This window comes from Columba livia, chromosome 5, assembly GCF_036013475.1.
Source record: "Columba livia isolate bColLiv1 breed racing homer chromosome 5, bColLiv1.pat.W.v2, whole genome shotgun sequence".
Taxonomy (NCBI): Eukaryota; Metazoa; Chordata; class Aves; order Columbiformes; family Columbidae; genus Columba; species Columba livia.
In genome coordinates, this window is record NC_088606.1 from 23,517,147 (window position 1) to 23,538,800 (window position 21,654).

General features: G+C 40.5%; 1 protein-coding gene across 25 annotated transcripts in view; it reads right to left on the reverse strand.

Moving 5' to 3' along the window:
- The window catches only part of NRXN3 (neurexin 3), a 1,033,016-nt gene that overhangs the window by 694,079 nt on the left and 317,283 nt on the right, over window positions 1–21,654 (reverse strand). For all 25 annotated transcript variants that reach the window (XM_065063789.1, XM_065063787.1, XM_065063790.1 and 22 more), the window contains one exon: window positions 17,261–17,644. In XM_065063789.1, coding sequence (XP_064919861.1) covers window positions 17,261–17,644 — 384 coding nt within the window. The remainder of the gene's footprint in view (window positions 1–17,260; window positions 17,645–21,654) is intronic.

Sequence of the window (21,654 nt, forward strand, 5' to 3'; positions counted from 1 at the left end):
TAAAAACCCACAACAATAGATCACCAGTGTGAGAAGCCCACAAGCTTTCACAGCTTTTAAGCACGGCACTAGCACTTCCTCTACAAGGTACAAGGTTGCTGACACAAAGAATATAGGAATATAGGTACGTAGATACATACAGAACTCTTGGACAGAACAGAGGACAACTTGTGCACAGTTAGACATGTGGAAAGATTAAGGCACAGAATTGCAAGGAATTTACAGTCTGGCAACAAAGGAGTTTCCATATAATGGAAAGAAGGTGATTTCAAAGCAAAGCAACTGTTATACCAAAGTGCCTCATCAACACACTGCAGCTGTATGACCAGCTACGATGTTATTTGGCATCTGAATTTTGAGACAGGTTTTAGAATGTGAATTTCCTGTTCATGTGGGCAACAAGTTCAAGGCTGCAGCAAGATCAGGGCAGTGCCCAGGAGAGCAGCACATTGTCCCCCTGGCACACACTGCTGCTGCTGACCCTGTCCCTGTCCCATACCAGCCCCTGGCAGTGTGCTGCCTGCTGTGAACACCACCCTCACCTAACGGCCTCTGCAAACCATAGGCAAATAACTGCTGATTTGGGATGTTAGTCTAAGAGCTGGTGGGCCTCTGAGCACTACACAGGGTGGGTATTTACTACTTTTCTGCATTAAAATCTAATTGATTTGCCTAAGATCAAGCAAAGTCCTCAAAGAGCAGGACTGAATGCAAGTGAACTAAATGGCACACTACCTTTGTGGTGTTGTTGTTTCAGTTCATTTTTTTTTTTTAATGTGGAGGGGTTTTTTAATTTTTTTTTCTATGTTGGTAAGCAATATTTAGGATGAGAGCTTGGAAGTCAGAAAAGTCTCTATCCTCCACCTGCCACAAAGGTGGACAGTAAGTACCAACCTTATTGCTTCCGCTCATACACTGGCCAGAGAGAATGAGCCCTACACTGGGCTCTCATTTACCAACAACCAGAACAGATCTTGGACACGTGCTACACTTGCCCATGCTTCTCTTTCTCATATGACTCTGTAAACCTCTTCTAATTGAGATTTGAGCTTGGGATTTGAGGTTTTCTGGCAATAGCTTTTTCCTACTGTGTATTTGACAATACCTTCCTTAATGACATTCTTTTCCTCCTATGCTACATAATAGTATTTCTAATTTGCCTAAACATGGAGTTTGTCCCACAATTCTTTATTAAGATCTAACAAAGAAGCTGAGGTATCAAAATGTTGTTAATTTTACACAATAAACTATTTTACCCTTCCTAATTCAGTAAGAGTTATTATAATCAGTAATTATATTAAGAATCAAACAAAATACACTTTGGGAATCAGTGCCTTGCATATTTTATGAATTTATTCATGTTCTCACTAGCTGGGAAAACATATCCAGTCATTAGCAGGATTTAGAGAGAAAAATGAGTCTTTTGAAGTTAGGAGACGTCTCAGGTTTTTATTATTCTGAGGCATACATTTCACAGAACCATACAAGCTGTAAACAAAAGAGCTACCTAAATCACACAGCACCTTTCCCTTCCTTCCCTCTTATAACGCACATTTCATTAAAGCATACAGCAGCATGGCCATACTCTGCTGTTTTAGCCATCCTAATTTCCAGTGTCAAAATGATGGGGCTTTCTGTCCCTTCCCTTGGATTTCTGTTATAGCAAAACAAAACAGAAAGTAATAGAGCTCATTATCAGGATTCTGTCTACTATTAATAATTTTTATTTCATAATTTAACCCCATATTCCACAGCTAGTGTCCTGTGAACTTCCTTAAATAATCCCTCTTCCTTGGAAAGGCAGTCCTCCCATCAGCGCTGATGCATCATCCTCCCCTCAGGTTATCATTTTACCAAGCAATACATACTGAACTCTTCTAATCTTTCTCCATAATTCCTCCCTTCAGCCTCCTGATTATATTTCAACTTTTTTTGCCAATTTCTTTCATATTGCTGCATTTCAGTCAAAGTGGTTCGGCAGCAACCTCTTTACACTGATTTATTTACTTATCTTTGATAAGAAATAGCCATGGAAGCTTGTTAAGGCAATACAGATTTTATACTCACATTTCTTGACTACATATTTCTACCTGTGTGACTAGTAACACTTCTCACTAGCATGCCTGTAGCTCAGTAGTCAATGTCACTTCATTAGTACACAATTTAACTGGTGAAGAGTTGATATTTAGGTTTATTATCTTCACAAAGGTCAATGGGTAAAACTATTTAAGGCTCCCTTCTTGTGTGCTCTGTAAATCTCATATCACTATTGATTTAAATACATTCAGTCAATAGCTGACACACTATACAAAATCTCATCATTTGTTTAGTGCTTCATAAAGGGCAATGAATAATTTTACCTTTTCAATGCCAAAGAAACTAGATTTTTTTTTTCCCCTTGAGTGGCTCAAGTACCACAGCATTTGATCTACAAAAGGTTGCTTGTATACCTCTCAAAACCCCCAGCACTGGGTCTGAGCAATCACACAAGGATTGTATTAGCATTGCAGGTATAGAAAAGTAGCACAAGACAGAAAGTCACTGCTACTTTAAAAGAAATTCTCTGACCTTTAAAGAGTTTTAATAACCATCATACGTCTGGGCAATGTTGTTCTTTTGGGGATATAAATTCAAATTACTAATACACAAATCCAAAAGCTGTCCACATTTCTGTACTGAGGAAAAATACTATGTAACAATCCACACAATAGGAAAATGAGTTAGATAACACAAAAATAAATATCAATCACTATAGTGGACAGCTTTTCTACCTGTTGTTATAGTAGAATGTCCATTAAGCTAAAAAAACTACAAAATGGAAGGTCAAAGATTAACTAAAATTAATGTTTTGCTGGTCTTCAACTTTTTCCATCCCAGAATCTGAAGCTCTTAATGATTAATGAATATTTCACCTTACAATCCTTCTATGACTTACAAGTCTTGACTATCTGGGGATTTTTTTTTTCAGGTGGGGCAGATGAGGCACTGAAAAAGAACTTGTCTGTAGCAATTTAAGCCAGAAAGAGAATCCCAAGGAATGTCTACATTGTGTAGTTTTGTGAAACATTGAATTAGTGATGTCCCATGTTTGTCAATGCTTGTTTTGTGAGAAGCCCTGATCAAATTTCCTTACAAGCCCAGCAGTGCCCATGCTCACAGAGGTCACCTGCAGGAACTGACACTGCAGTAGCCAGTAGATGGTCCCACAGAGCACACAGGACTGTGCACACAGTACTGCATGGTGCTCTGTGCCCAAAATACTGCAACACACTTTCTGAACAGCACCCGTGAGTTGGCTTTGTAAGGATTTCCAAGTAACAGCATTCATTGCGCTTCTACCCTGGTCCAGGGAAAATCACTTTCCTTCTTTCCTCCCTTGCTGTCAGATAACATTTCATTAATGTTCATTTGTTCCTTAAGTTCTAGCTTGTACAACTTCAGTTTTGTCTTACAAGCATATCTTTACTATCTTCCTCCACATATGAGTTGGAGTCCCCTGGATTCTGGCCAGGCACACAGGGAATGATAGTTGAGTGAGTGCTACGCTGGATAAGAGAGAGGCTGACCCGTGGGGAGCTGTACAGTAATCAGGTTCTCATTACTGAGTGGCTGAAAGGCCAAAGTGATTCATCAGTGCTCTTCTGAGTGAGAAAACAGGAGAGAAGATGATGATGAAGGAACTCAGGCTCTGATATGAATTACCTCTGTGCTATCACAGTATATAAGTATTTATCTCTAGGAACTGCTAATCAAATATCCCAGGACTATGTCACCATGTCTGCAGAGATCTGCAAATTTATTTTAAAGACATCAGATAGCTTTTTCAAGGTGGAAAAAGTACCTTAGTGACCCAAAAGTCTAATGACTAATTTATCTGATATCATAGATTCAGACATTTAAATCTCAGCAAAGTAAATGCAACACCTTCAGCCCATGTCTGTGGCTAATTACTTTTGTAATCTTGAATCTTATTGTAGGTAACTTAATTGCTGTATTACCCAAAATGTAAAATGATAATTATATCTATCTCTTTTTGAAAATACTTTGCATATATGCAAAATGGCACTTGTTTACATAGAATTATCACTTTGCATCTTTACAAACAGTTTAGCATGGGTTTATTTAGCTTATTCTGATAGCCTGAAGACAGGTAGAGAAGTCAGCAACTTATTGGCTTTCACTCAGCTATGACCTTGCCCGTTCTTTGTAAGTCTGAAGGCTCACCCATTGCTGTCTGCATGCAAAGGTACAAAACTTCACCTAGTCCCCCATCTCTGGCTCCTACGGACAGAGGGGCAATACTGTGAGATTTGGCAGGCCCTACATCACTATGGCAAAGAATTGAACAAAATCCATTGCCAATGTGCAAAGATGGTCAAAACAACAGTGTCAGACAGGTTACAGTTCATCGCCTGAACACATCTGTCTCACCTCAGAACTAAGCATATTTCAGTCCCAAATGCAAACAAGTATAATACCAGGATGGCCATATCTCCACTCCCAGTTGTACCAAGGTGGTCCTCCTTCCTGCCCTGACGCCCTCCCTAGGCAGCCTTCACCAGGGAGTTGCTGAAGTGTATAACCCAGGAGCAATGCTGAAGCAGGAGAAAACACACAGCCACCTACAAGCACCAAAACAGATGCTGAGTTATAGCTCTTGGCATGAACAATCTCTTCTGTGCCCCACAGAATACTCCCTTTCAAGGCATCCACATGGGAGAAGAAAGTTATAGGTGCTACTCTGTTTTAATTGGATCTTGTTGATCAATGCTTTGATGGAGCACATTGATCTAGAGGATACAGGCCAGTACCCCTTCCTAATCTGAGCGACGGGCTGTCTGAGAAGAAACAACTCTCAGCAGAAGCTGTTTCAAAGCTGCTTCTCCTGGAGGACTTACTGACTGAGACTTTGCTGGTGACACAGACAAGGGTATGAACTGTAGGCAACACTCACATACACACACACAGGGGCAATGACGAGCATTTTAACTTTCATGACTTTTCTCTCTCTCTCTCAAATAAAAAAAAAAAAAAAAAAAAAAACAAAAACAAACAAACAAACTCACAAAAAAACCCACACAAGCCCACCCATAACAGTGTAAAAGGGAATGATGGGCTCAGCAAATAGTCACCAGCCAACAGAAAAAGACAAAAGAAATCACAGCAGTATAAACCAACCTGCAGAGAAATGGCTAAATGAGGATGCTGATTGCTAATCTACATCCTGTCATTCTGACTTTATAAGTAGCTTAGCTCAAGAGGCCACATGTGCAAAAGCAGTCACATAAAAGCATTGTCTTTCCCACTCTCATCTGTATTCACAGCAGACCAGGTTTTCACTTTATGGCTGCAATGTTCTTGTTTCTGTTGCAGGTCCATTAGCACTGTGCACATCGCACAGTCAATATCAATTCCAGCCTACACTTTTCTGCCTTTTTTATTTGGACACAAGTCCTTCTGTCTGCTGGATTCATTACTCTTCAACATGGCTATTTGTGGTGTTCCTTTATATTTTGATTTTTTTTTTAGAGCAGCCCAAGTGCCTTTGACTTTAAATAAAACATTAAAATATAAAGCAAAACCAAAGTGAGTCATTTAAAAATAGCATGATAAATCATTTCTGTTTCTCTTCACTCTAATCCTTTTTGTTTTGCCTAATTGCTTTACCTGAAAAGGTTGCAGGTTATGAAATGAAACAAGAAAAAAATATCAGCCTTTTGTTTGACACAGTTTTATTCATTCCTTCCCTTGCTCTCCTTTCCCACATCCCAAGAAATCTTTCAGGACATTCCTTACGCTTCTGTACCAGACAGGAAAGTGAAATTTGATTGGACTGGAAAGTGAGGTGGCAGAAGAAATCTGGCAGGCTTAGGGGAATGGCATACAAGCATTTGAACAAGATACAGAACTGTGATGCAGCTTCAGGAAAAAGCAGGATGACAGACTGGGACAGGAGTGAACCTCCATGCCACAGAACTCTGGACCATCTCCAGCCCCTTCACCAAGGGGGCTCATGGCAGCTCCTTCACTCCACAGTGGTGCTCCCAGCATGCGACTGGGACCGGTACAAAGTGAACTGCCAGCTATTACCTGTGCCTTACTTCATCCACATTCTCAGCTGACCAACCCTGTGTTCAACAAGAAGAAAATCTGGAATTATTGAAAACACAGCTTTGAATCAAGCACCTGAACTGTAGTGCTAAATCATCCCCCAATAACACCTGACAGGGCAGGAAAGACTAAAATTCAGCACTGGTCAGTCCTCCAAGAGGAAAGAACAATCAAATGCAAATGTAGGATAAAGTCTATTTGCACAAATTGGACATGAGGGCTGACCAGCAGAAATGGGGTAGCAGTGACTTTTGGAGTTTACATCAAAAAGCCAGACTGTAACAGAAGAGAACTTCATTGGGAAGATGGTAACAAAGCAGTGAAAACTTGAATGTTTTCTTGACTGTGCAAAGAAATGTCAGGCTTCCACATCTAGGAAACAGATCCTGGACACTGATAGTAGTGTAAGAACTCCGGATCTTTTGAAATTTCTTAATATGTCAAGAGCCTTTCCTTTGATGTTATTTTTCTCTTCAGTCACAAATATTCATGACAGATATATTAAAAGAAACAAAAACAAACACAAAAAACCTACTAAATGTTTGAGGTTTTTTCTTCTGTATTCTTGCTTCCTTCTCACTATTATATTTAGCAAGCACCTGGCTTTTGCCGATTGCTTGCTTAGGGGGCAATCTTGTCCTGACATGGCAGATGATATGAGCAGCATAAACTCCATTTTGTCCTACTCACCTCAAAACCTCTTGGTCTGCTCACTGGCCTGGCTGCACTAAGCTGCCTCATGTCCTGTCTTCAGCAGTCACACAAGCAACAGAGAGGAAATCAGAGCTGCAGAAAAAGAGTTCCCCCTTTCACCACTCTACTTCGCAGCTCTACCAAAGACCAAGCAGGTCAAGAAGACTGACGTATCTTTTAATCTCTAATGCAAATACTCTTCTAAGAGATGAATAAGGTATATAAAGGATAGCTACTCTGTATATATTTCTCATTCTGAGCACAAGCCTAGGACTTCCAGAGCTGCCAATCTAACATGCTTTTCAGCTGAGGGCTGAATTGTCATTTTTCCGGTTTTACTCACTTAATGAAAGACAGTGGATAGAAATTCACTATTTAAAATACCATATTATTCTTTTCTCGGCAGTTTGAAATGGTGCCTGTGGATACTGGGGCAATCACACTTAACAATCTGATTCAACGTGACCACGTTTGAATCCTAAACTCTGGTGCTTTGAGACAAGCAGTATCCAACAGTAATCCCCTCCAACCATCCCCATCCTTCTGCTCCCTTTAGCGGTATCACTATATGAAGGATTACAATTTTTCCTTGTTCTGAAATGGAAAAATGCTAAATTGCTCACAAGAAGAAAAGATTAGGATGGTAGAAAATTCCCTACCCAAAGGGCCCAGGCTGACCACAAGAGGATCTTGTCTTAACAGGCAGAACTTCAGAATTCAACAGCTGCAAGCCATATAAAATGGAAGCATCATGAGACCAACAGCCCTTACTATGAGGTTACTTTTCTTGTACATCCTCCCTGCTTCTGTGTCTCTTCAGTGGGATGACTTTGGCATTAATGGCATGGGTATCTCCTGATTTTTAGGTTTTAACCATCTGTCTACTCACCACTGATAATCATCAAAAAGCAGGAAGCCATCCTGAAACTTGTATTAAGATTTGAGTTACGAGGATACACTTTCCCTCTTCTGCACCTTATCTACCAAGTTTAACCTCCTCATTTGCAACTACCCTGAAAATAATGAGGATGTTGGTAAGGAAGCAGATAAAGATGATGAAAATTATCTTTCCCTTATGCATTCTCAGACCCTTTAGCAGAGTGAGTGAGAGTGGTTTCCCTCTGGAGAGCTATACCTTGCAGTCTGGTACCTAGTCGGGGGGATCCAGCAGGACCACCCTATGAGCCATTCTGTGGATTAACGACATATGAGGCAAAGCAGACAAATCAAGGAGATCTGAGTGAGCCAATATAAACCACCAAACAGGGCCCTTCCACACTTGTGGTGATGGTTGTGCTTTTGCATTTCCTTTCCATATCACATAATAGCCTCACCCAATCGATCAAAGTGTCCAAGGGATGACTGCCTATCTCCACATAGAGAGAGTCAATTAAAGGAGCATCATGAATGCCAAGTCTTTCCTGTCCCCCTGAGATGAATAGAGAAGAAGAAATGAGACAGAAAATGCACTGTGCCAGTGCCTGCCTTTCAGCTTGACAGCTTCAAATGGGCAAAGCGGAGAGATAGAGAAAGCTAATTTCACAGATAACATCTCTAAGGTCTATATAGGAATTTTAAATACTGGAAATAATTTTTCATGATAGATGAATCTATTTTATCCTGGCCACTTCCATCAAGATATTCCCATTAATTGCAGGGACAATTAGTAGTCTCAGCAGAAACACAAAGTCTGATTTGAGCATATGGAAAGGAAGAGGGGTACGAAGCCACAGGGAGCGAGATCAGTCATTGAGCAATAAGAGACTCAAAGATACTATATAGTCTGACGGGACTCTTGCACCCAGTGTGATCATTTCTAGCTACCTGACAAATCACAACAGACATGGTGCATGCTCAAAGTAAGCAAGCCCATTATGGATTACGTAAGTGACATGCCGTTATGTGTCTTGCCGGGAGTTACCTGGAACAGCTAGGATGAGAGGGTGAAAAACTATTTCCTTGCTGCATGGTGACATCTCTTCAGATGATTCAAGTTTTAGTAAACCCTACCTTCTCCTGTTGCAGTGTGATTCTGGCAAATCTGACCTGCTATGACCAGCTGTCCTTTAATCTGAGAGTTACTTGAGCAGCATTGTGCTGCCTTGCCTTATAGATGGGGTGTATTTTCTGGCTTGCATTATGAAGAAGCCATTGGTCTGAGCTGATGTTTCTAACTGAGCAGATAAATATATACACTACTACAATATTAGTCCTGTAGAAAAGGCCTATATTAACAAAAGTATAAGTTGCTAAAAAGCATTAACCAAATGTTCTTACTGATCTATCCATCAACATCTTCTTTGTTAGCTTTACAGGAGCTGACAGTAGCACAAAATCTAATATTTTTGGATAACTGTATTTCTTCAACTGGGAATACCTTGTGAGATACACACTCAGCACTAAACAGAAACACAGAAGGTTAGAGAAAAACGGCAGAAATTATCGTATTTTGTGGCATCAATTACCGTATTCAGATGAGATAAAGAGCACCTGGAATACTAACAAATTCACAAACAGCATGGAAGGCAGGAGTGGCCTTAAATAAGAAGAGCACATGATGATGGAGACAGGATAAAGAAACAGGACAGAACAACACAGAAAAAAAAATCATACCACTGTCATTATAAAATATAGGAGAGTGATTCAGTTGATGTTTATACAGTTTCAGATTTTCCAGCTGCTCAGCAGATGCTGATGGACATTATCATATCAATGAGACTCTTCGAAGTTAAAGTTCGGCAGCCTAAAGACCACAAAATTATCTTTTCCCAAACAGACATAATCACCCTGACTGCAGAATTAACCGCACTCTCTTCTGTACTGAGGATATCACAAAGGCATTATAAGGCAACAAATACCATCACTTGTCCTGGAAACAACATGTACTGAGAGTGGCTTTTGTCTGATTAAATAAATCTATGGATATAAAGTTATGATGAGTGGACAGGATCACAATATAAATTCACAGAACTGAGAGACTCCAAAAGTGTTACTTCATATTGCTTCTCTTCCAAGTTCCACCTTGGCTGCACTGTCCTTACGAGAGCTAGCACAGCATCTCATGAGAAACTTGGGAATTGTTTGGATGTTAGAACAGAAGTTACCCCATGGAAGGCAAGGAAAGGACACAGAGATGAAGAATACATAAAAGCCTCATACAGTAGAATAATCTAGCACTTATGGAACCAAACAGTAGCCTTCTACTCTGACAGTCATCAGGATGAAATAGGAGGGAGCTAAGCACAGAAAGGCCAAGACAGACTTCTTGAGCAGAAGAATTGTGTACAGGACATAGCACAGTAGTGGATGCTTGGGGCAGCCACAGATGTTACAAATGGACAGATGGCAAGTGAGAAAACAAACTTCTCACACAAATGCCCTTAGCAAAAGCTAACATGCCTCAGATAATGTTCAATGAAGACTTTTCTATAACATTTTTGTGAGGAACATATTAAAATGGGTGTGAAGGGAGTGCATGAACTCTTTTTCCAAATTCAGATGGAATGTTTTTTTCGGCAGCTTGGAGGCATTTTTGGAAATTGTACAATAGGGACCTATCTGGTAGTAGTAAGTCAACGAACAGGTGAGCTCTAGCAGAGGCTTTCTGATTTCTAACATCTTTCACTTTATCTCATGAAATCATAAAATTATTTTGATGTTTTGACTTTCCTAAAGTCTTTGAATATTCAACATCCAGCAGGGATTAAAAGCATCAAAAGACTGCAACAGAGGCCTTTCTCCCAATATGTCCACCGCCTCTGGGAACCATCAGTTCTATAAGAAAACCTGTTCTCAGCAGTTATCTAGCATTACACTGCAGACTGAGGAGGTTTGGACAGTCCAAAAAGTATCAACACATTTGAGGGTTGTTTTAAACAAACCTTCAAATATGTAATCATCACCAAACATCTTCAATAAAATAAAAAGGAAATCTATGTTGCTACCTGTGCTTGAGATAGGAAAGTATGCAGCACTTAAACTATGCAGTAAATGATTTTGTACCATTTCTTATTACCAGTAAGTTTACAACATCTCTGTTTATTTCCTACATAATGGGCAGATGTGTGTTGTCATTAAACCATTCTTAGCAAACATTGCCATAAAGGTACTTGGCAGATAATAAAATGTGCAGCCCTATGTTCAACATCCTCATTGCCAACAGCAGGTACATTGCTGTTCACAAATAGTATGCTACAAAACACAGAAAAATCCTGGTTTGCTTAGGGTGTTAATTCTGTGAGCATCTGTGAGCAAACCCAAACAGGAAGTGACACTCATTCCAGCCCTCGGAAAGAACTGGAATGCGATATCTCTGTCCTGTTGCAAGGAACACTGGGTGCAGCTTAGCAAAGGAAAGGGCAGGAACAAGACTTAGTTTTTCTTACCTGGAAAGGACTCAGGCTACGTCCAGTTCTCAGCAATTAACTTCAGAGCTTTGAAATCTAAACCTCAGTGCCTTTTACTTCAGCCTTAACTGGCCGGCAGTTTCAAAGAAAACCCTGCATTTCCTAATCTTATAAGTATATACCTCTTAATAAAAAGAAAAAAAAAAAATCTGATCAAGGAGAAAGCATTAAAAAGTGAATGATCAATAATATTTGTTTTTCATTGGCCTAAAACAATCAGATTTTTAGTTGTTTTTTGTTTTGTATCCTTCCTGGGCTTTTGCCCTCTGCAGTCCCCCTCACAGTGTTACAGCAGAAGGAAAGCAGCAGAACAGACCTCATGCACCTTTTCAAGCCCCTGGCATTTTCACTGAAGCTACAGAAAACACCTAATGGTAATGCAACACACATTCCCCTCCTCCTGCTTGTTTACTGCCACGGCTTTGGGGTACTTTTCAGAAAACTCCATGGGTTGTGAAGAGACAGTTTGTTGTCTACGGCAAAAGAGCACATCATCTGTGAGCCAGATCCCACCTCTAACACTTTAAGTGCAATTAACTGGGGGTTGCAGTGACCTGATGCCACAATTGACATCAAATACTAACAAATAAGAAACCAAAGGGTACAGAAGACATTAAAACACTAAAGATCCTTCACAGCAGCTGTACCAACTCACCCTTCCCACTCCCCAGGATGTCTGTAGCAGCCCTCCAGCCCTTCTTGCTATCAAGACTTGCAACTCAGCCTAATTTTTAATGGGTTCAGTATGAGAAGGTATTTCACATGCCACAGGAGAAAATGTGCTACCTATTGCATTGGAGGATCCTATCCATCAGTCCTTCCAAAGCCTGCCCTGTGTCTGATGACCAGAAGTCATCTGGGCATTCAGATATTTTATATCCTTTATCACAAAGCAACTAGCAAAAAGACATACCTGTTGGAACAAAGTACTCTAGAATGTAAAGGCTGTACTGCAGCTACTGTTCTCTGAAATTCCTATTCTTTCTAAAAGCCAAGGATGTAAGAATGGCTAAATACCACCGAGAATACAAGCTCCACATTTTTGGTGTTTGTTTTTTTCCTAATGCCTGACACACCGCAACCCAAGACCACAACTTCAATCACAAATCCAACCTCACCGTGACTCTCATTCATTTCAGAGAGACCCAAAAATGCCTTTCAGCTTACGAGTCTTTCCTGCATGATTAAATCTTACTCTCCACTGTACATACTCTAATCAGATATCACAGGAATGCAGGAAAGCTTAGGGAGCAGGGGAGGTGAGAAGATTGTTACCACATTACAAGGGTCTTAGAGCTACACTTGTAGGAGGAACTGTGTTCTGTCTATTTGTTTTCCATTTTCTTCACTTTATGACCCCACCCTAAACAAGACATCCTCTTTTTTGTCAGTCTGGTAGCCTTGGCAGTTTGGCACTATCAATTCCTTTGCAGCATAGACAGTTACCTTCTGGAATGCAGCCATACTGTATTATCTGACCAAAATCTCCAAATAATCAATAAAAAGACACATGCAAATCAACAAAAGAAGGCAAGCAGATCACATCACTACTTTGTATTTCTCCTGAGAAGTAACAACCTCCCTCCACTGACTGTACAAGGAACTCAGTCATTTAGCACAGATCCTCATTGCAAGGCCTCTAATTTTTAAAATCTTAGAATACTTATCTGAAGCATCAAAACAAAGAGGTCAGAATATTATTTGAGTTCATGCCACTTGCAAAGCCAGCAGAGTCTTATTTCCCAGCTTGGTGGACAGCCACACCACCGTTCCCTTCCAACAGCTACTGGAGAATCTCTAAGGTTTCAGAAAATCACTGACAAGCTGCCATATTTATAGCAACTCCTAAATTTTAACAGTGATTCAAAGAGGCTCTTCCTACGTATGATTCCCAAGACTGCCACACTGAGTTAGATTGGGTAACAGAGAAGCATCATGTAAAGATGACAGAGAATGGGAAGCTCAAGGATTTAAGAAAATAAATAACCAACGGGTTTGTTACCATGTCAGCATAGGTTCTGATGAAACGTGTGAAATGAAAACCACATCTAATTAATTGCCAGCACTTGCTGCTGCCGTTGCTTAGCCTCAGAGCCTGCCATTGAGCACTTCTGCCCCATGAATCCCACTGCACTTTCATCTCCTCTCCCTTCTCTGCCACCTGCCACTGGCTGGAGAACTGGAGAGAAAGACAAACTCACAAGCAGATCAAGTGAATTTTATGAAGACTGAAGGGAGTCTTACGTAAGTGGAGTACTTTATGTCAGCCTTTCTGAGGGTCAAACAGTGATGTCCATTCACTCTAGAGCAAGAACTTGAATGCAAGTATACCTAATAGAAGTCTTCAGGATTTGCCTCCCAAGAATATTCTTTCCTAGGTAGTTCATGAAAAGGTGAGTACAGGAAAAGCATCATTACCGAAAAAACAGAGCAATCTACCTCCACTTTCAGTTCCTTGATGTTAACCCCCCTTGGATGAGGAGCACCTTAGACATGAGCAGGTCTTTGCTATATCTCACCCCATTCCCTTCTACACAATTTCAATTACCCCAAGGAGGGACTATATTACTCTTAGAATCTATCATACTTTAAGATCAAAAACACCTTTGCCTGCTTATATTACTGCCAATACTGAATGACCGATTAGAAACTGGAATTTTAAGAATGAGTTTGAGGCCTTGGCAGCGGTTCTCTGTTCTGTGCCTTATCAAACTGCAGCCATAGTGAGCTTTCTCCATCTGCACAGAAGTCCTGTGTGAGCAAATCACTGAAACTAAAGTCTATGTTGCATCCAGTGTAAGTTGTTGAATATACAGAGGTGTTAATTCACTGACAGGATAACATCCTACAGGCTTTAGATATATGTGACATACTGAATACCACTTATTTGTATTGTTTCACCATGAATAAAAGGAACCCGAACCTCTTCTCTAAATATGACACAATCAATTTCCTTTTCAAGTCCCTTTTAGATGTATAACAGCCCTTCATATGGCACAGTATAAAATATATAAGAAATACAGCATTATAAACGTAGAAATGCTATAACCAGAAAGTGGGAGATAGACTTTAGTATCAGCAATAAATGAATCATCTGCTTCTCTCCCTGGAGTTGTACATACATCTTTTGTATTTTCAGTACTTTAACTAAATGTTAAGTATGTGCTTTGCTTTGCTTTGTGATAAAGAGTGATTTTCCTGGTAGCCAACAGGCACAGAAGATTCTTTATTCTAGGCTCCCCTACCTCTTAACCCTTTACCCTAAATCTTGGGCTGCAAACTCCTTACAAGAGTTACACCCATCTCTTTTAACAGGACAGAAGTCCAATGACTGAATAAAATGAGAGAGCCCTTCTCAGATAACATTTGGCAGACTGGAGAAGTGGGTCAGTAGCTGTCTCTTACAGAAGAGCTAGCCTGCTCTTTCTTCATTCCTGCCCTTACCACCAGCATGCCACCACCCCCACCCCCCCCCCCGCCGCCCGCCCCGAGTCCTGGGGCTGCTCAGTAGTCACAATACAGAAGTGCCACTGTGGCACAGCAGCATCTCTCTACTTCAGTTCCCTTCCCAGTCTCAATCTCAGCTTTTCTCCTCAGGCCAGCTGAAGCCAGGACTTGCACTAATCCTTGGCTGTCTGACCATGAGAATGAAAAATATCATTTCTAGCCTGAAATACTTTTGTTCATGGAGATTAAACCACTGGGCACCAGAGCAGTTGTCTGATATCAAGTAGTTGTATCAGAGCAGTATGAGGCTGCTGTGTAACACCACGCTAAATGTTGTGGAGTCAAACACAGTTCAACCTGCACAACTTCTTTCATATATTCAGTCCAAAAACATTTATTCCCTGTGAGCTGCTTCTTATGTTCCAGAGAACCTCAGGCATGAAAGAAACATTTTGCCAGATACTGGGCCTAAACCAGTAAGGGGTCTATGTTTTGTAGTTATAGACAAAATTAGTTTCTCAGGCTTAGGACCTTTGCATAAATCTTTTACGTGGTCCTGAACTACAACATCATTGTTTTTTAAACCTTAAATATGCTCTGATTGTAACACATATTTATTAGGACCTCAGGTTCCCAGCCTAGTAGACATGCATTCATACATGTATCTATCTTATTTTCATTGGTGCTGGCTGGAGCATCACCAAGTTATGGATCTCAGGCCAGACTTAAGATTCATTTCCCCTAAACTGAAATGCTTACGTGCCCTTAACCTGCTGATTTATTTTCACTGATAATAAAAGGAGTAATAAGCAACACCATATACATCTAAAGGTACGTGAGATTAATCGTTTATGTAATTGGTTAGCTTTGGATTCTCTTCTGAGAGCTAGATCCCAAAGATGAACATGAGACAGAGTCCAGAAAATCGTGAATCACAGAGCTGGTCACTCCTAATACTAAATAAACACCAAGGGCAAGCATAACTGCAATTTTTGGGGGGAACAATGTATTTATTGTAGCACTTCTTTTTATCATGTCTCTCCAAAATCTAATCACACAACAATTGTCCAAAACAATTCCGAAGGCTGTGGTCAAGAAAACCTCTGATGTTTTCCAGAATCTTCCAATCCAATGTAGTCTATAAGAGAAAAGTACCGAGATGGTACTGGAATAGTCAATTTCCATAAATCTTAATTTTCACCCACATCCTCACAGCATGGATGGCAGCGTTGATGCTTCATCTGTTTTAAGGACCACTGGCAATTAACTACTATTGCTGTCTAGGGCAGCATGCTACAAATTGGTGGCTGTGAGAAGCTTTATGAATGATGATAGATGTTGTGCCGTAAAACATAAAAACCCCATCCTGTCTACAGGAAGAATTCTGGTCATCAACAAAAACTTCCCACAAAGTAGAAAATCCTCTGGAGAGTGAATGAATTGCAGATCTCCCGTCTGTCTAATATTTCAAGCACAGTTCTTAACTTTCATGTTCTTCCTCCTAACTGGTATGGTACTACAAACAATATTAAAAAATGCATGGGGGACACTGAATGGGAAAGGAGCTTCTAAAATATTTATGGCAGAAGTTCAAAAATATCCAGATTTCCATGCTACAACCATTAGGCTGTAGTACCAAATAAAGTCATAGAAAGAAGAGGCAGAAAGCCCTAGGACTCTGCTGATAGTTTGTAGTTAATTCTTGGGTGTACTGTGAGTGCAGTTCAGCCAGACTGCAGTGCTCATGGCCAGATATTAACACAAGATTGGTTTCAATACAAGAAAACACCCTTGAGGGAGTACTTTCTTTTCTAAGTGACCTTACCCCCATCTTTTTTTTTTGGTTTTTTAATTACTCACCTACCTCATTCTGAAGGTAGCAAAAGGACAGCAAAAAATAATAGAACCATTCGGCATCTGAGAAATGTATAGCTGAAAGATCTTACATTAGCTAATTCCTTTCCATGTAGCCTAGAACATTCACGTTTTGCCCACCTGTGCCAGCATTACTTGTGCTTCATATTCCAATCAAATGTCTTTAAATCACCAGCGAGAAAGAGTAAGAATAAGATGCAAAGAATCTCCCACCATCTCCTACAGATTTGCCTTATCAGAGGTGAACTTGGACACAAGTTGCTGTTAACACTATCTCATTAGCTGGCTTTACCCATAAGTACCCAAAGAAATCCTACCACGTGAAAAAGAGGAAGACTAGACAGAACTGGGATAAATCATTTGTCCCAAGCAAGTCCATACTTGGTACTGTTTCCAGTAATTTGCCTGAGACTTCTCACATGCAGCAGCATTTTCTACCTTAGAAGAGAAACTATATTCAGCCAGAGAAACTCTGGAACCTGAAGACAAGGACTTCAGAAGGCTTAGGAAGTGACATAGCAGATGAAAATGGTAAGCTCGTTAAATGAAAGTGGAAAGGACTGGAAGGAAACCATCAGAGAAGTAAGTTTTACTAGTGTGGGGACTGGAACTTAGCATCAGGAAAGACCAACAAGGGTGGGGAAAGTCTCACAGAAACACTGGATTTTGTTCTAGTTCTCCTGCACACCTTCAGCTCTGTTTAAGTGAGGTCAGAAAACTCAGCTTACCTCGCTCACATGTTCTGCCCCAGTAGCCAGTGCCAGTGCAGTCACAAATGAAGCGGTTCCAGCCATCCTTGCAGACGGCGTTGTTCTTGCAGGGGTAGCTGTCGCATTGCTTTGTGCTGAGGCGGGAGCAGGAGGACTTGACTCCTGCTGCATTCTGTGCCTCTGCCAGCTGCCGGATGTTCTTGCTTCGTCCATCGATGAACAAGTCTCGGATACAGCCGACATAGCCGTAGTTCAGCATTGCTGTCCAGAGCTCTGTAGGAAGGATGAGTCCTGCCCGGTTCTCAGGCAACCCACCCAGGTACATGTCACCTTCCAGATCTAGGATCTCACTCTCCCCACTAGCAGTGAATGGGGTACGTCTGCTGTTCACTGATATAGTACCTAAATGAGGAGAATAAGGAGATATCAATCAACACTTTCACTTACAGCCTCAGTCTAGCTAATTTTTTTCCAATAACAGATTGAGGGTTAAGTTTTAGTGCAGGAGAGTGAAGATTCTTCCCTGCCAGATGCACTCTTGACAGAATCAGTGTCTCCCACACAGCTCCCCCTCCTCTACAACCACAGGCCATAAGTGGTTCCATTAAGTGACTGGATCATCACGTGTCTGTATCCCAGCTTGCACTGCAACATCACAAGCATAACAATACAATGGTTAAACAATAATAAATAAAAACTTAGCATTATTTAATGGTATTCATCCAGCAAAGCAAAGGTTTACTGAGAACATATAGGAGTTTGATGGTATCAGGACTAAAGAGGAAAAAGATAAATTTAAGAGAATTAATTCGCACTACATAGCTTTTACAGAAAACACACTTCTTCAGTACCTCCAAAGCCGGACTTGGATGATGGGACTAAATAGCCCCTCATCAGGTTTATAGATGACATCAAATTAAGGAGAATGGCTGATGCATTGGAAGAAGGACAGCGTCATCATTCAAAGAAACTTTTACAAGGTGAAGCAAAGGACCAATAGAATAACCTCATGTGTAAGTACAGGCTGCAGACCAACCAGGCTAAGAAGTAACTGCAGAAAAGGACCTGGTGATACAGTAGACAACCATCTGAACATGAGTCAGCAGTATGCACTCGCAACAACCAGAGATCACAGTTGCAGCAAGGGAAATGCCAACTCTATAGAAAGGAACATTTCTCACCATAAAGGTGGTCAAACATTGGAACAGAAAACTCAGAAAGGTTGTGGAATCACCATCCTTGAAGCTATTCAAAACAAAACTGAACACAGCCCTGAAGAAAATATGAATTTCAGCAGACTTTGGACTAGAAAACTCCAGAGGTCTCTTGTAAAAGAATTATTGTATGGTACTACAAAGAAAGTTAAGTATTAGGACTTCCATTTTACAAATAGGAAAACTGAGATAAAGATACAGGTTATCTACAGTTATTAAAACTGTAGTAGCTTCCATATACTCCAAGCAAGATGTAGGCATACTGGACTGAGACCATCCCTATATATTTCAAGAAATTATCTGAGTACCTAAAATAATCAGAACATATAATACAGAAATATAATCAGAACACATGAAACGGGTGCAGAGAAGGAAAGTGACTCTTCAGAAGAGCATTCAGCAGCTTTCATGATGCGGACATCTACCCACCAGATGCTCAGCTAAAAATCAGCAATTCACTGTCCCTACCTATAAATCATTGCATCCAATTGCCGTGTCATTAAGATAGTCTGTCCTCTGTGACAACTACCCAAGCTTTAAGATTAATTCCACATCACTGCATTTTTATCATACATCCCTACGATAAGGTGGAATAGTTTAGTTAATAGAGTTGACTCTATTTTGTGTCTCTGTGAGAAAGCGCAGCCATATACACATGCTCTTTCTTCAGCTGTAATAGGTGTCTTCTTAGAGAACAGAACGTATAACACAGAGACAAGGTATTTCATGTGTGCGCTGTTCAGTAACGATTTAGGAATAATGTCAGAGGCAGCAGAGTGCCAAAAGCAAGAGGCATTACAAATTAAAGGCTCAAAGAGAACCAGGGTTATTTGATGAATCATTTTGTAAAAACAAGCTGCAGCACTGCAGACGTTTTCCCTTTTACAAAGTAAGAAAAGAGAAAATGTGACAGCACACCTACAGTTGCAAAAAGGCAGCGTGTCATGGAGCCACAGGATCACAATCTCCCTTCCAGTATCTCCACTGCTACTCCTCAAAAGCAGCATGTGGACTACATATTGCTCAAAAAGCTAGGAAAAAACAAAATACTGGAGGTCTGAGCTCCAGACAGCTGCTACTATGGAGAAAACAAACATCACCTGCCAAAGCCACAAAGTTGAAGAAACTCCCCAAAAGAGAAGAAATACTGGATCCCAAGGAGTATAAACCTGAAGAAAGAGCATGAAACAACACAAGGAAATAGGCTAGACAGCAGCATAAGCTTTCTGCTCATGTTTTGTACCCTGCAACTATTCCTGTAAGGAAATGGTACTAGCTCAGGTGTGCAGCATTTTAAAACCAAACTGCTGAGATGAGGAAGTTCTGAATTATCCCAATGAAGGAGTAGCCACATGAGGTTGGTGTTTATTTTTTGGGTGCTTTGTAGCCGATGACCACCTGAAAACATTTTCTTGTGTAATGTTCTCAGTGTTCCTCAGCTAGAAGCTGTGACAGGTTTTGTGGACACTTTGTAAGGGCTTTCCCTAAGGACACAAAGGTTACAGGACAGTAGGCATCCACATCCACACTGTCAGCTTCTGTCAGAGCACAGAGAGAAACAGCTTTTGTTGCTCTGGCAGCCAACACAGACCAAAGCAGACACAAACCCTAAGGGGACAAGAGGTGCCAGAGGTTATTTGAGCATGACTGCCATGCTTCCCACCATTTGCACTCCCACCTTACTACCTTGCCGTAGTGAATATTTGGATTTTTAGTCTGTTTTACTAAGCTCAGCGGAGCCTGAATTTTCAACTGCATTTTGGGAAGAAGAAGGAGACAGATGAAACCTAATGAAGGCTTTACTGCTCTAGTAATAGGAATTAGAACCTTCAGATCAGTAGCTCATCGAACTCAAAAGGCTATTTTGTGGTCCACATTAAGTAGATTCATTATTTCAGTTTAGTTTCAAGGTGACAGATATCTACATTAAAAAAAAAAAAAAAAGTCCTCAAGGTATATCCATTTTCTGTTTTGCACGTGGGAGAAAAGCCAAGCACTAAACAAGAAGGGATCCTGAACTTTCTTCTCACACCTACCAAAATACCACTGGAGAAGACTGGTTTATGCTTGCTAAAGGTACATTGTGAAGAAATCAATGCCAGAATCCTGGTTATCTGGGGAGACATCAGTCAAAAGGACCATTAACCCAGTACGTGTCATCAGCAGAAAATGAAAGAAAGATGGAAAGACAGAGGAAAACAAGAATGTACAAAACTGTTCATTCTTGTTGAGCAAAACTTTAATTCAAAATCTGTTATCTCTAATCAGTGTACGGGACATCACCCACCTCCCTGCCGAGCAGCAAACATGTCAGCCTTACAGTCTTGTCTACCAAGCAGCAATGCCATCTGTCACACCCTTCAAGTTCATATGAACGTGTCTCCATCTTCCTGGGTTTTCACAAACTTTCTTAGCAAAGAGCTTAGTGCCATTTGTGTTTCTCCTCCTTCTGCAGCTGCTTCTCCAGGCACCAGACAGTCCCCAAGTGAGCAAGCAAAACTGAAGGCAGCACTGAATGCAACTAATTGAGTTTATCCTTGGAAGTTAATTAAATTTTAGCAATTCTAAAGAAATCAAAGCTCCCTTTGTTTATTTATGGCTTCCTTTATCAAATGTTATAAAATCGATGTCTTTAGGAGATAGCAATATATAACCACACATATTAAGCTCTAGTAGAGCACCATGCCAGACACAAAGAAACTCCTTACTCAAAGAAAAAACTAGCTTCAGGCAGAGGCCTGTTCAAACAGCTAGGCCTTGTGTGATATCTAGAAGTCAGCTCTTTTGAAAACTCCAGGGAAGCAAATTCTAGCACTGCATTCTCTCTACCAAGGGCATTCAGTAACTGGAAACATAACATTAGGGACCTAATGCTATCATCTGGAGATCATCAGACAAATCCCATATCCACTTGCAAATGTAAGCAAAATTCCCTTTGAAAGGACACATGGTCAGGCTTTGAGATCCCAACAGCTCAGTAAGAATTCAAGTATAATTGTTCACATATTCTCAAGATGAACTACAGTATTTGATTATTTTTCTTCCTTCCACTATATCAGAATACATCATGAGTATGTACAACATACTCATACAACAAACAAAATACCTCTTGGTAATTTGTGTAGAAATAAACTAAAACATTTTTGAAAATGAGAAGCTGCAAGGACAAAAGAACATACACTGAAGGCTTACTCAGAT